The sequence below is a fragment of the Oryzias melastigma genome, linkage group LG9 (genome assembly GCF_002922805.2).
Source record: "Oryzias melastigma strain HK-1 linkage group LG9, ASM292280v2, whole genome shotgun sequence".
NCBI lineage: Eukaryota > Metazoa > Chordata > Actinopteri > Beloniformes > Adrianichthyidae > Oryzias > Oryzias melastigma.
Genome location: NC_050520.1, coordinates 6,191,583 through 6,204,022, shown reverse-complemented (window position 1 = coordinate 6,204,022; position 12,440 = coordinate 6,191,583). Strand labels below are relative to the sequence as shown.

The 12,440-nt window shown below is 36.0% G+C and overlaps 2 protein-coding genes and 2 long non-coding RNA genes across 5 annotated transcripts; all 4 read right to left on the bottom strand.

Moving 5' to 3' along the window:
• Window positions 1-1,308: 1,308 nt before the first annotated feature.
• On the bottom strand, window positions 1,309-3,219 carry LOC112147940. The gene is made up of 3 exons (XR_002919555.2): window positions 2,619-3,219; window positions 2,154-2,196; window positions 1,309-1,512 (listed from the first exon to the last, which is right to left on the bottom strand). It is a non-coding gene; the product is annotated as an uncharacterized LOC112147940 (long non-coding RNA).
• A 3,502-nt stretch (window positions 3,220-6,721) lies between these two features.
• Window positions 6,722-8,011, bottom strand: LOC112148101 (multicilin). Its single transcript, XM_036213443.1, has 3 exons — window positions 7,712-8,011; window positions 7,402-7,512; window positions 6,722-7,322 (listed from the first exon to the last, which is right to left on the bottom strand). Exons 1-3 carry the CDS (start codon window positions 7,943-7,945, stop codon window positions 6,906-6,908), a joined length of 762 nt encoding a protein of 253 aa, XP_036069336.1. The 5' UTR covers window positions 7,946-8,011; the 3' UTR covers window positions 6,722-6,905.
• A 382-nt stretch (window positions 8,012-8,393) lies between these two features.
• On the bottom strand, window positions 8,394-8,934 carry LOC118599137. The gene is made up of 3 exons (XR_004948430.1): window positions 8,683-8,934; window positions 8,539-8,611; window positions 8,394-8,467 (listed from the first exon to the last, which is right to left on the bottom strand). It is a non-coding gene; the product is annotated as an uncharacterized LOC118599137 (long non-coding RNA).
• Window positions 8,935-9,793: 859 nt separating this feature from the next.
• On the bottom strand, window positions 9,794-11,513 carry LOC112148556 (cyclin-O). Of its 2 annotated transcripts, XM_024275764.1 has the most exons (4): window positions 10,962-11,513; window positions 10,604-10,789; window positions 10,288-10,524; window positions 9,794-10,161 (listed from the first exon to the last, which is right to left on the bottom strand). In XM_024275764.1, exons 1-4 carry the CDS (start codon window positions 11,439-11,441, stop codon window positions 9,991-9,993), a joined length of 1,074 nt encoding a protein of 357 aa, XP_024131532.1. In that variant the 5' UTR covers window positions 11,442-11,513; the 3' UTR covers window positions 9,794-9,990. The 2 variants fall into 2 exon arrangements, with proteins under 2 accessions (XP_024131532.1, XP_024131531.1); XM_024275763.2 differs by having other exon boundaries at window positions 9,794-10,524.
• Between the last annotated feature and the right edge of the window lie 927 nt (window positions 11,514-12,440).

The following is a 12,440-nucleotide window of genomic DNA, read 5'->3' as shown; positions in this document are numbered from 1 at the left end:
TGTTTTGGATTTTGGCCCCGGCTTAAATCATGTAAACTAATAATTTTCTGTTGTAACGGGAACAAGTAATCATTCTTTGATTACGTTTTTATTACAAATGTAAAGCCCAAAACACATTTCTATTTTGGTTTGGTGGGTAGAATGAGCAGCTGGAGGGCAGCGGCAGGTGAGCTGGCACCTGGAAAAAACATCCAGCTAACGAGACACTGCCTCCCAGTCACCCAACAGACACTCTTCTGAGCTTAGATGTCCCAAAAAAATAAAAATAAAAAATCAGACCTTCTGTCGGGCAAAATGTGACTGTTGAAGCAGCAGAGCAGTGTGAGCTGACTAAAGATGACATGCCAGCTAACATTGCACTGCCTCACCACCAGTCACCACTTCTAAAACCAACATAACTTTGAGTCGTGGTAGCGATGAGGACGGCAGTTCAGTAACAGAATAAGTTAAAACCAAAAGTAATCCCTTAAAATGTTAATGAGAATGAAAGTACTTCCCATTTTAGCATACCTTCATTATATTTTCTGCAGAATTCATACTTATTCTTTGACTACAAATGTTTCAGAGGGCATTTTAGATTAAGACGAGGGCTAGTATAGTAAAATAATTACATTACATTACTTACATTAATGTAATTTATGGTTTAGAAGTGGAGGCAGGAAAAGATGGAACCTACCTCTAAGAAAGTATTTTAGATGCAAAGTGATGAACTATGAATTTCCTGGCTCTTTTTAAATCTAAAAAAAGGGAAAAGTGTCCATTCTCAGCTGCTGTTGTCATTTAAGACAACTGCTGTGAAAAAAAGATAATTATAAACAGTTTAAATAATTCAGTCAATGCTAAGAGAGCATGTAGGCCCAAATCCAAAGAGAGTTCTACTTCACTGTTCAGAAAAATAACATTTATTTGTGTTTTTGTGGCCATTAAGTCACGTTTATCATTTTTTTCATATATTTAAAATAATTAAAATATAATGTAGTTGTCTTTTTCTACAAATAACAACTTAAGCTTGTTTAACTCTTGACAGCAGCACATTCAAGCTCCCTTCAAAATAAGATAACGCCTGGTGTTTAATAAGATTCTCCTGCTGCAGCAGGTTTACTTGAATTAAAAATACAAGCAGTATTTTCTACAAATGTTGCTTTGATGCTCCATTTTTTTTTACAATCAATTATGGCTATTATAACATTGGTGTAACTCAAAGTTTTATAAAATAAATGCCTGGAAATAATATAAAAAATGTTTTGAAAAAATAAACCATTCTGAGAGTAAATAAAAACTTTTACCATCATTTTTGCTCAATTACTTTGCATGTTAGAAATCTAAATATAGATGAAAAAACTTAAAATACCTGAAAGAAATTAAGCAAAATTTTTACAAGCAAAAGGATTTTTTGAAAGTGTTAACATTTTTCTTCAAAGCCAGAGAGCTCCAATGAAGACACAAATGAGTCACATGTGATTCTGAAGCCGCAGGTGTCGCCCAATGCTTCAAATTAGTGGAATATTCAGCCTAAACGTGAAACAGGAAGAATCAATTAAGAACAGGAGGCCTTTGTGCTTTGAAAAAAAAGTTAAGCTAATCAGCCTAAAACAAGACAAAAAAAATAGGACATACAATGCAAAAACAGCGAGGCCTCTTAAAATTGAAAATCCCCCATTCGAGGATTTTCTTTAAATAAGAAATCTCCCTATTCCTGGTAAAAAAAACAAAAAAAACATATATCTTACCAGGAATTTTGATTCAAAAGAAACAATTCTAGTCAGTTTTTCAAACTAAGATAATTTTGTTATCAAAAAATTGTCGTGATAAGATTATCAAGACAGAAAATAAAACTTTTTTTCTTAAATCAATAGGCTTTTTAATTTTGTAGGGTTGAGATTATGCAGAGTAAAATACAAACATGGAGTCTAAGTGAACAGATTTAAAGGAAACACACTTTAAAGTAGTAAAATATGAAAAGCCATAATGTAACTATAATAGAGTTTCTTCTGTTAACAGCTGCTTTAGATTTAGGATTGTCTGCTGTATTAAAGAAGTTATTATAAATGTGTTGTCTTATTAGAAAAAATACATATAAATGTGTAATCTAATTACTTTTGTATAGTATTAATTGCAGTAGTAAATTAGCTTGAGCCTCCGTTTGTTCGTACCTCAAAGGAAGCAAATCTCCTTTTTTCTGGAGTTCTCTGCATCCTGATGAGACAAAACAGATCAAACTCAGGTGATTGAATAGAAAATATTCAGTCTTTACTTTTCAGATTTTGAGATCTGCAGGTGAAAAGCTAGAGAACAGTGTTGTGTTTAGTTAGAAGCTTGGTTACCTGGTAGCAGCAGCAACAGATTAAAAGTGACTCATGCGCTTCAGGGGTTTAACGATTAATTAATGAATCGATTTCTGTTCCTATACGGATACGGGAATGTGGAAAACTTCACCAGCACTGTACCGGGTATTTATTATGAGTCACACTGGTGGAAGTTTTGGTATAGATGGGTCAATTTTAGGTCAGTGAATCAGATCTTCAACCAAAAATGATGACATGAATGAAATAGTTAAAATAAATCTTTACATTCCTTCTTTACACCAACTCTTGTCAGCTTTAGGACGGTTTACTCACCAGTTTTTCTGCTGCATCTTCAATTCTCCTGTCATGCTGACCCTGTGATGCAGTGAACTGCTGCACCTGCTGCCTCCTCCCGCATAAATACCTCTGCGGGGCGGACAGTTGAGCGGGAAGCCCCGCTTTCTGCTCTGCTATTGGCTGCACCTCCAAGTTTTTTCTGTTTTTTTTTTCGGAGGCTGGGGATCATTTTCCCGCTCCGGTTCAGTGACGTTTTCCGCGTCTGTTTCCACTGGAGACAATTTCTAAAACAAAGCAAAGAACGCAGTGATGATGTTTGATGAAGGCATTTATGGAGAAACTGCTGAAAACATGCAGTTAAAAAAGATCTAAATCCATTTGTTTGTGGGACAGAAATAATCATAAAACATTAAAAGAAAATGTAAAAAAAAACATGGAAATGGTATAAAAGTTCTTTTTTTACAATACTGTTCTTTCAATTTTTAAATACAAAATTGAATGTTGACTAAATGTTTAGACCTAGAAAAATGAGAGCACAAGCATGAAAAATGACACCAAATTCAATAATTTCAAAACGTTTCTTTTCTTTTTAAAATCAAATGACATAATTCAATTATCTAATTTGCTTTTTTAGATTTCCCTCCATCTCCATTAACGTGACAGACTTGTATTTATAAAAGCAGAAGGTTCAGTCATTTCAAAAGTCTTATCTGAAGCTGCGCGCGCGCTCACTAAACAGTTCTCACCTTTAGAGAAAAACTGCAGCGTGAAACAGCGCGTGAGCAGGCGCGCGCCACTTGTCCAATTATTTGTAATAATAATAATAATAATAAGCTGTTATAATTATGAAAAGAAGGAAAATCATAAGTTTTTGGTTGGAGCTCTTTGTCCCACGAGACAAATCTGTTTTTTTCTCTCTCTTAATCATTTAAAATAAAAATAAAAAATGTGTCCAGTTTATATTTCTTATTTTTTCTCTAAACGAAATATTTTTAATAAACAAAAAGGACAAATATTGATTTAATAAAGAATTGCAGATTTCTGTAAAAAAAACATTTGGACATAAATAACTTCTTTCATTAAGAAAATGTAGAAATATGAAAATAAGACTAAATTAATCCGAGTCATAACACCTGCCCCAGTCCCTCCCTCCTTTGAGCTTCTGTCCCATTAGAAAGTCTTTGTGTTTGCTCGTTTCTCTTTTCACCTCTGCGTGGTTCCCGCAGTTTGGCGGTAGATTTAGCGGTAGAATTTGTCCTCAATCCTCCCTCTGATAAACTGCTGTGGGGTTCTGTCTTTGTTGCACTAAATGTGTTTTTGACTTAATAGAAAAATAAATAAATAAATCCGCTGACGTTTGATTAAAAAAAAAGGCTCAACTGATTTTACTTACATGGTTGTTTAAAACACTTTAAAAACTGAAATTAATAATTATAATTATTAAAAAAGAAATGATTGTTTTTTTAACCAAAATTTGAGGTAAAAGTGGACTAACTTTTGTGTATTAGTTTTAACTGGTTGAAAAAAAGAAAATGTTTTTTGAGTGAAAGTTTGTATTAACAGAATGCTGTTGTGGTTAAAGTGATGCAATGTGGATTTTTATTGTATTTCTCAAGCAAAACTTTAAGTTAAATGATCAGCTACTTTCCCAAGATTTATTATTATTATTATTATTATTATTATTATTATTATTATTATTATTATTATTATTATTATTATTATTATTATTATTATTATTATTATAGTCGTTGTTGTTATTAGGTCTATGTGAACAATTTACTTTAAACTTTTGATCTTAGCGCTTAGGATAGTTTTCTAACTTGATGAAAGTTCACTCTTTTGCAGTCAGATCATAAATTCTCCTATCCATATAATACTTGAATGGATTTAAAATAAACGTATCACTTGTGGAAGTTCTTATATTTATTAGAGAGAGAGAGTTGTTCACCTTTTGGTTTATCCTGTCAGGGGTCACCAGAGGGAATCATCTTTCACTGATTTGAAAAAGGTGATTTGACAGAGTTTCAGGCTGGATTCCCTTCCACACACAACCTTTGGGAGACCCAGTTATATGCAGCAGCATGAAAGATTTTGCCTGAGGACTTTAGCTCATTAAATGCCCCCCAGGTTTCTTATATTATGGTACTTCATTCACTCCACCAGCTGTGGAGCATTTGTCTGTACGGAGGGGGGAGTCATCAGGAACTATGAAGACATATATTAAGCTATTGTTTACCAAGAATTTCCTTGTAACTAATTGTCTACTAATGAAAACACTTTATGATTAAAGTGCTAGTTTGAGAAAATAAAAATAAAATAGCACCAACATTTTGAAAATAAAGAAAAAGTCCTTTTTTGTGTGGTTTCATATTTTAATAGTTTAAACAAAAAAATTTTGATTTGTATATACTGTACATAAAAGTAGAACAATATAACTCTAATATATTCCAGATATTAAGAAAATACAAATGTGTCTAACTGTTAAATAACAGTATTTACAGTGATATGCCATCTATCTGAACTGGTGGTGTTGGACCTAATATGCAGGAGACCAGGTGACAGAAACATAAACATTTAATAATGAGCCAAAAACAACAAAAACAAAAGAGTAACCAAGCCGAGCAAATGACTTGACAAGAATGAACTGAAAACCAAGCATTTATAAAGACTGAGAGTAACTGACAGAAAGACCCATGTGATCATGATGAACCTGAAACTGGTGTGACAGATGAAGTCAGTAAACCATACCAAGTACCGTAACATAACAGACAAAAACCAAAGTTCACAATCCTCACAGTACCCCTCCTCGAAAGGGCAGATCCCAGATGCCCAAATACTACAAAACACAAAATACTGCAAAACAGAAACAAGTCCAGAAAACATTCAGGGTTCCTGCAGCTTGACTGATGTGAGGGGTATCAGAACCTCCTCAAGAACAGGCATGAAGAGAAGGTTTTATATATATATACTTGATCTGGATATGGTATCATGATTTCAGAAATGATTATAACCCTACTTACATAATTAATGCTTCGTGCTTCATCTTTGTCGTGTAATTTATTATCATTTATGACCTGAATCTGAATTGTGAAAGTATAAATAACCGATCAGAAGTTAAGAACTGGATATTGAGAAGAGAAAATAAAGAGTTAAGTGGAATTATTTAAATTTGCTTCCTGCCTCTCCCTTGCAAGCAATTTATTGAACTCCTTTTTGACAAACCTAATACTTAAGAGTTTAATTGTAGTGTTTGCGAAAAAGAATTAAATGAATTAAGTGCATTTGTATGTGGAAGTATGCATGTTTTCCAATCCATTATATGACTAATTACTCTAAATTTCACATATCTTCCTATAGAATTTTATTTCTGTTGCGGTTTTGTATTATTTTTTATATTTCCATATCCAATACTGACACATTTTCTGATTTTCTTAGCAAAATATTATATTGTTAGCAAAATAGCGTTTTCATAAAACCATATATTTAGCAATAAAACTCCAAATTTCTTTAAGTGAATTGTAAAAATCAAACTTCATTCAAATACAATTTCTTCCAATATTATCAAAAAAGCAGTTAAAACGTATCATGTCTCAGCTTTATAAAATAACATTATGTTACTTTGATTTTTGTAGTTTCTGCTTTATTTAAAAAAATATTTACAGTTTCTTGATTTTGTTATTTACTGTATGTTAGATAAGAATTTTAAATAAAATCTAAAAAAAGTTTAAGTGAAACTCCAATTCTTCAGAAAAAGAATCATTGAAAAGGTTCAGAGGAAAGAAGACACTTTTCTTTTCTACCCACTTCTTTGTAAAAAGCTGAAGTGTTTGCGCTCTAGTGCCGGACGTCAACACCTCGTGTGATCCAAGTAAACAAAATGTTTAAATGTCTGAAAAAAGGATAAATAAGAGAGTTGTCTCTAATGCAGACGTCACTCAGAGCACACAGCCTCTCTGACAGAGACAAAAGCAAAGGAAGTGTCTGATTCTCAGAGCAGGTCAGGGGTTACATTTGTTAAACGCTCACACGACAGGAGATATTTCACTTGAAAACACTTTGGAATCAAAAATCAGAGTCAGTGCAAACTATTAAATCAACTTTTATTCCAAACTTGAAAAATATATTTATTTTCAGGGCAAACATAAGTATAAAAAATAATCAACAATTAAATTGTGTAGAAAATCACATTGTAAAGGCAAGTGAAGGCAGTATAAATCCATCGTTAGGTTCCACCTCTGGCTGATCCTCAAGCTACCTGAGAAAAGCATCATTTAATCATTTACTGATTTGACTATAGATTCACAGTTAAGCATTAACAGAAGCTCAGCTGTGGTTTGGTACCCAGCGAAAGCGGTATCCTCCCTGCTGGGTCTTCGAGGTGAACGCGTGTCCGTGTGGAAAAACTTTGGTCCGTATGGTGCCGTGTTCTCTGACGGAGGTTTTGAACGAGGAGACGCACTCTTCAGCCTGAGCTCCATCTACAGCTGAGCTGAATGTAGACATCTGGATACCTGAGAAGGAGCCGAACACGCGTATGGCCTCTGATTGGTGTGGCAGTCTTGGTGCTGTGGAGCTGGTGAGCAGGACAGCGTTGCAGCGGGAGCTGATGTCCCTCAGCATGTCCTCCACCGAATCAAAGGAATCTTCATTCAGTCGCTGACGCTTACTGGAACCCTGAGGGGCATCAATGCACGGCGTCACCGCTTCTTCCATGTGGAGTTCTCTGACTGTCATCAGTTTCTAGTAGAAATGATGCACAAGTTCATGTTAGATATATTGATTTATTATAAAATTTCTATTATTTCAGTTATTATCTCACCTCCAACACCAGAGACAGGTGCTTTGCTCGACTGGCGAGCTCCTTGAGGTGAAGGTTCCTCTCTTCCAAGCTGTCCAGCTCCTCCTGTTGCTTGTGAAAAGTCTGGTGAAGCTGCAGAAACAAAGAAAAATCAGTGATAAAGTCAGGTTTAGAAGTTCGTCCTTGCTACATGTGCAGCAAATTTGCTTTGATCAGTATAGCATGTCAGTGACAGGTTTGTCACTAAGGAAAATAATCATTTTTGAAGCAACTTACAAAAAAAAAAAAAACGGTTTTATTAGTTTAAAATGGCCTTTACTCAAAGTTTTACCTCATTGTTAACAACCATAGCCTTTCCCAGTGCCTGTCCGTGACAGTCGGCCATGTTCTCCCAGTAAAAAGCTCCATCCTCAGCATGAAAGTTTCCGGTTTCTATGGAAATCTCCTGCTGCCTCTGAGGAGTGAGTGGAGGAAAGATGCATCCCTGAAACTGAACCAGATCTGCTGGAGATAGGCTGCTCTCCAAAATAGCAGCATCTACAGTAGATAAACCGACAGAAGTCATGAGATTAGAAGACTTTTATATCAAGCAGAATTTCCACAAAACTTTTTATTCAAACCTGCTATTAAATCCAGTGCACATTCTCCAAGGAACTGGTCGTCTGGATCAGACTCATTCGTCTGTGGTCAAACAAAACTAGATATAAACATGCATACAGATCTTTAGTTGTCTTAAAACAAAACATCTCCACCAAAATGGTTCACCCAGTGAGACAGTAAGACTTGTAAACTGTAAGACTTAGTATTTGTGCTTCAACTTGCTGTAGACCTGTGCGTAATGTGCGCGCACGAAACTGTGCCAATGTGGAAATAAACTTTTAGAGGTTCAGCCAATGCGTTGGGATTCCACAACTTAGTCAAATATTAACTAAAGGAAGTGGAGCTGAGGGATGAACAACAAGTTTTATTTAAAGTGTTTAAAAACACACGACTTTATAAGGTTTTATCTTTACCTGGGAGATGAGCGAATCTGGTCTTGACTCAGAGGAGCAACCCTCCAAATCATCCCACGAAATAGTTGAAAAAGCTGTAACACACAAATGAACAGGAAATGAAAAGGAAAACCTACAAAAGTCTGGCTCCATGTGTGAAGTTTACCTTGATCGACGATGCTTGGGAGCTCGACGTATACGCTGACCGGACTGCTGCTTCGTGGCACCGGCATTTTATTCTGAAAGAAGACTGCGTCATGAAACATTTCAAGCATTTTGTCAAAGTCCAAGAATAGGAGACTTTGCTTACAGCTACTCTCTTTCCAAGTTGTCCCATTAGGTTGGGGTGAGTGCGCGGAGTAAATCTGTCTCCCAACATCTCCATAGAAGACCAGAAACCCGAAGCGACATGACTTGATTTCTAACTCATATAATCCACATCCTCCCGGTTTGTGTGTCTCTCTGCCGCCATTTCGTACGCCCGACCCAATCAAATCCACTCACTGGTCTCCAGGGAGTCACGGCGTCCTCGGAGATTCAAGTGGCGCAGACGGGGTTTCTTGAGGTGCGAAAGATTCCGCGCGCAACGGCGCGGCAGCAGCAGGTGTTTCCCTGCGCTCTGACTCCAAATACAACATCGGTGCGCAGACGCCTCACGATCGTGGGGTCCCTTAAGAATGGAAAAACACCAACTTTTCACATCAACAAGCTTTCGTCCTTTACATTTGTCTTCTTTGGACCAAATAGTCTGTGCGTAATTCCTGGACGGCAGTGCGTAAAATGCGCAAATATGTTTGGAAAAAAGAAACAACAAACTATATAATACAAAACTGGTAACACTTTATAATAAGATTCTTTATCAAGATTTATTAACACATTAACAAACATGATTAATGTGTTTAGTAAGACGTTTGTTAGCATAATAAGCTGAATAAGGTTTATTGAATACTTAGTTGTTTCATTACCTTCTGAAGGGAAAATATTGTCTACAAAGACCATATTAATAAACTTCTTACAAGCTTAAGAAATGTATTAAATAACGTTGTCAACAATATTTTCAGTGTTTTGCAGCACCTCATCTAAAGTGTTACCCCAAAAACTTCTTTGAAAATACTGAACAAAAAAGCCAAACAGTTCCTATTGGGGATAGAATGTATCGTGTCCTAGAAGGATGAATTAGTTTAAAGCATAAATAAATTTAGAATTATGTTGTATTGATATATGATTTGTGAAAGAACAAATAAATAGAAGTAGAACTTTTAATTTGTATTTTGAAAATGCATTACTTTAATGATCCTAAAAAAGTAAAATGATTCAAACCTTTTAATGACATCTAGTCATTCTAACCTTTTAAGTGTAAATATTTCCTTTTTAAACAACAGCAGCTGTTGAGAAACAAAATGTCACAATGTCAACTCAAATTCATTTTTCTGATCATTTATTTCATGATAAAGGTACAACAAATAGAGAAGTTTACAGGAAATTGCACTATTTTAAAATAGGTTTAATGTAACAAAAAGTAACAAAACTTTTAAAAAATTTAATAATTACTACTGTAAACATATAGGTAGGTAATCATAACAGGAAGTTTTGTTTTTCATTTATTATAGAGAACTGTTCACACAGTTAACATCCCATCCATTGTATTCCGGTTTAAAGACACCAACAGCTTCATATTCTCCTGACATTCTTCCATTAGGTTGTGGGTCATCACGCGGTCGTCAGGTTCCATGTACTCAAACGGCTGAAGGGAATCTGTGCAGGCCTCATCGGTGAATCTGCATGAGGTCTGCGTGGAGGAGTTCTCAGCAAAATATGTTTTCAGAAACTCACAGGTGAGTCTCATGGCACAGCTAGCAGTCAGAGATGGAGGGTATTTATTGAAAGTATAGTCAGCCAGAGTCAACTCACACACCTTTTGTGCAAAGCTGCTGATGTGTGTGGTCTTTAACGTGCCAGGACAGTTGTTTTTTAGCTGGATTGCCTCAAAGCAGTTTGTGAAATAGTCCAGGAAAAAGGCCAGAGTGGGAGCAGTGAGGTTGAAGTTGAGGCGCAGGAGGATGAGGCGTTCTAGATTGTAGAGCTGCTCTTCAGTGAAAGCATCACAGCACAAGGACAGAAGGTGGTTGACTGACGGGGAGCCAATCTCCACCTGGAAGAGAGAACAAGGAAACTTAAATCATGAAATCCAAACAATCGGGAGAATGATTGATGCAAAAGAGAAGACTGACCAGTTTACTGGCCAACAGGAGCGCTGTGACGCCCAGGAGCTGGAAGCAGTCTGCAGCAATGGGAGTGGATGCCAGGAACCTGTCCATGATGTTCACCGACAGGCAGCAGCACTCAAAGGACAGGCGGAAATGTTTGTGGACAGGAATGAGCCAGCTGACCAGCTTACACCTGGCCTCTGCAGTCAGCTGCAAAAATAGAAATGTTAAGTTCTGACCTAAAGCCTCAAAATGTTTAAAATAAATGCTTTTATTTGCATTTTTATTTATATGACAGTTTTGTCAGGTGCAATGTCAAATGACATGTAAATCATATATTTATATTATGTGGCTTTAAATTTACATAATAAACTTTGCCTACTTGTGGCTGACGGGCCAAACTGCTGCAAGGAAAAAGCTGCGTTTCTTTCTCCCTCTGGATTTTGAAGCCAACGTCTCCATACTGAAGGAACCAGCTGGAAAGCTGTCCAGACTCGTGGGTTTCAAGTCCACAATTAGAGGAGTTTGGAGATGGTAGGAGATCTTCCTCGAATCCAGAGTCACTGAAGAATGTCCTGAGTTTCTGTTTCCTGAGGCGGCCTGTCCGCCTCTGCTGAGCTGGCGTGAGGGCTTCTCCTGCGGGGACTGCGCCGCTCATCTGTCCGCCTTTGGAGCTCTCCTTTCTTCTGAACGACACCATTTCTGGAGGCTGCTTCTGCGTCGCCCTCCAGACAAACAGCTTCGTGCTGCATGGCTGGAGAGGGGGGTCCCGCGTGCTGACGTCACTTTTCCCGGGGTCTTCCCCGCTCCCGCAGCTCACCTTTCTCCTGTCACCATGGCAACGGAGGCCAAACAAGCACATGTCCCATTTAGGAATTAATTATCAAACCTTTCAGCCATATGGCTTTTGTTCACCTCCTGGAGTTTGTGTTCCCACGTGACCAACTTACTACACAAGCTTGTTTAATCTAAAAAAAAAAAAAAATGCTGTCAGATTAATAATTGGAGTTGGGATCACTTTAGATGTATATCAGCTTTACTAAAATTTAAAATTACAAATATAGTGAGCTAAGTTTAGTAAAACTCCCTCTGAATGTGTTTTGCCCAAAATATGTGGACAGAAAAGCCAAAAACGAATATAATTTATAGAAGAAATATGGTGGATGAAGTAAACAAAATCTAAAAATATTTTAAATTATTCACCATTACGTTAACAATAATTCATAATGAGGTAGTTCACAAAAAAGATTACAATCTGATTTTTTTTTTGGCTATCAGATTTGTCAATAAATCTTGTAAACAAACAAATCTATTGACATTTTTCCCTCAGAAATATATTTTGCTTAAAGTTTCCCACAAAGTTTTAACTTCTTCCTGCATATTTATTTGATGTGCAGCAATTTTTGATTATCTTAAAATAGCCTACTTTTCGGAGTTTTTCAAAATTAAGTAAAAAAAAAACAAAACATTGAAATAATGAACTCCGTTTTGGAGATAAACTCTCAGCTTTGACACTGCACGCATGGCTTGTTTGTAAAAAATTTACCAATGGTAATAAATACATTTAATCTAAACTATACTGAATTAAACAAACAAACAAACAAACGAGCAAACAAAAACAAACAAATAAATATATACAAAGTGTTCTCTTTATTAAGCATCAACACTTTAACACATTCTAAATGGAAAAGATTTTCTATTATCAGATTTACAAATCACAAAGTTATCATATTTTTGTGTTTATGCAAACAAGCTTGTTGTTTATAAGAAACTGAATGGGAAAAGCTATATTTAACACATTTGCATTTTTCAAAGTTAGAGGTAACCAAAAATGTACATTGCATTGAACTATTTTATTTTA

Coding starts and splice junctions, on each gene's coding strand:
- LOC112148101 (XM_036213443.1), bottom strand. CDS start 7,945: ATGACTTCTGTCGGTTTATCTACTGTAGATGCTGCTATTTTGGAGAGC. Junction 7,513..7,711: donor CTATGGTTGTTAACAATGAG/GTAAAACTTTGA, acceptor TTGTTTCTGCAG/CTTCACCAGACTTTTCACAA. Junction 7,323..7,401: donor ACCTGTCTCTGGTGTTGGAG/GTGAGATAATAA, acceptor CATTTCTACTAG/AAACTGATGACAGTCAGAGA.
- LOC112148556 (XM_024275763.2), bottom strand. CDS start 11,441: ATGTGCTTGTTTGGCCTCCGTTGCCATGGTGACAGGAGAAAGGTGAGC. Junction 10,790..10,961: donor GTTTGGCCCGTCAGCCACAA/GTAGGCAAAGTT, acceptor CTATTTTTGCAG/CTGACTGCAGAGGCCAGGTG. Junction 10,525..10,603: donor TCCTGTTGGCCAGTAAACTG/GTCAGTCTTCTC, acceptor TCTCTCTTCCAG/GTGGAGATTGGCTCCCCGTC.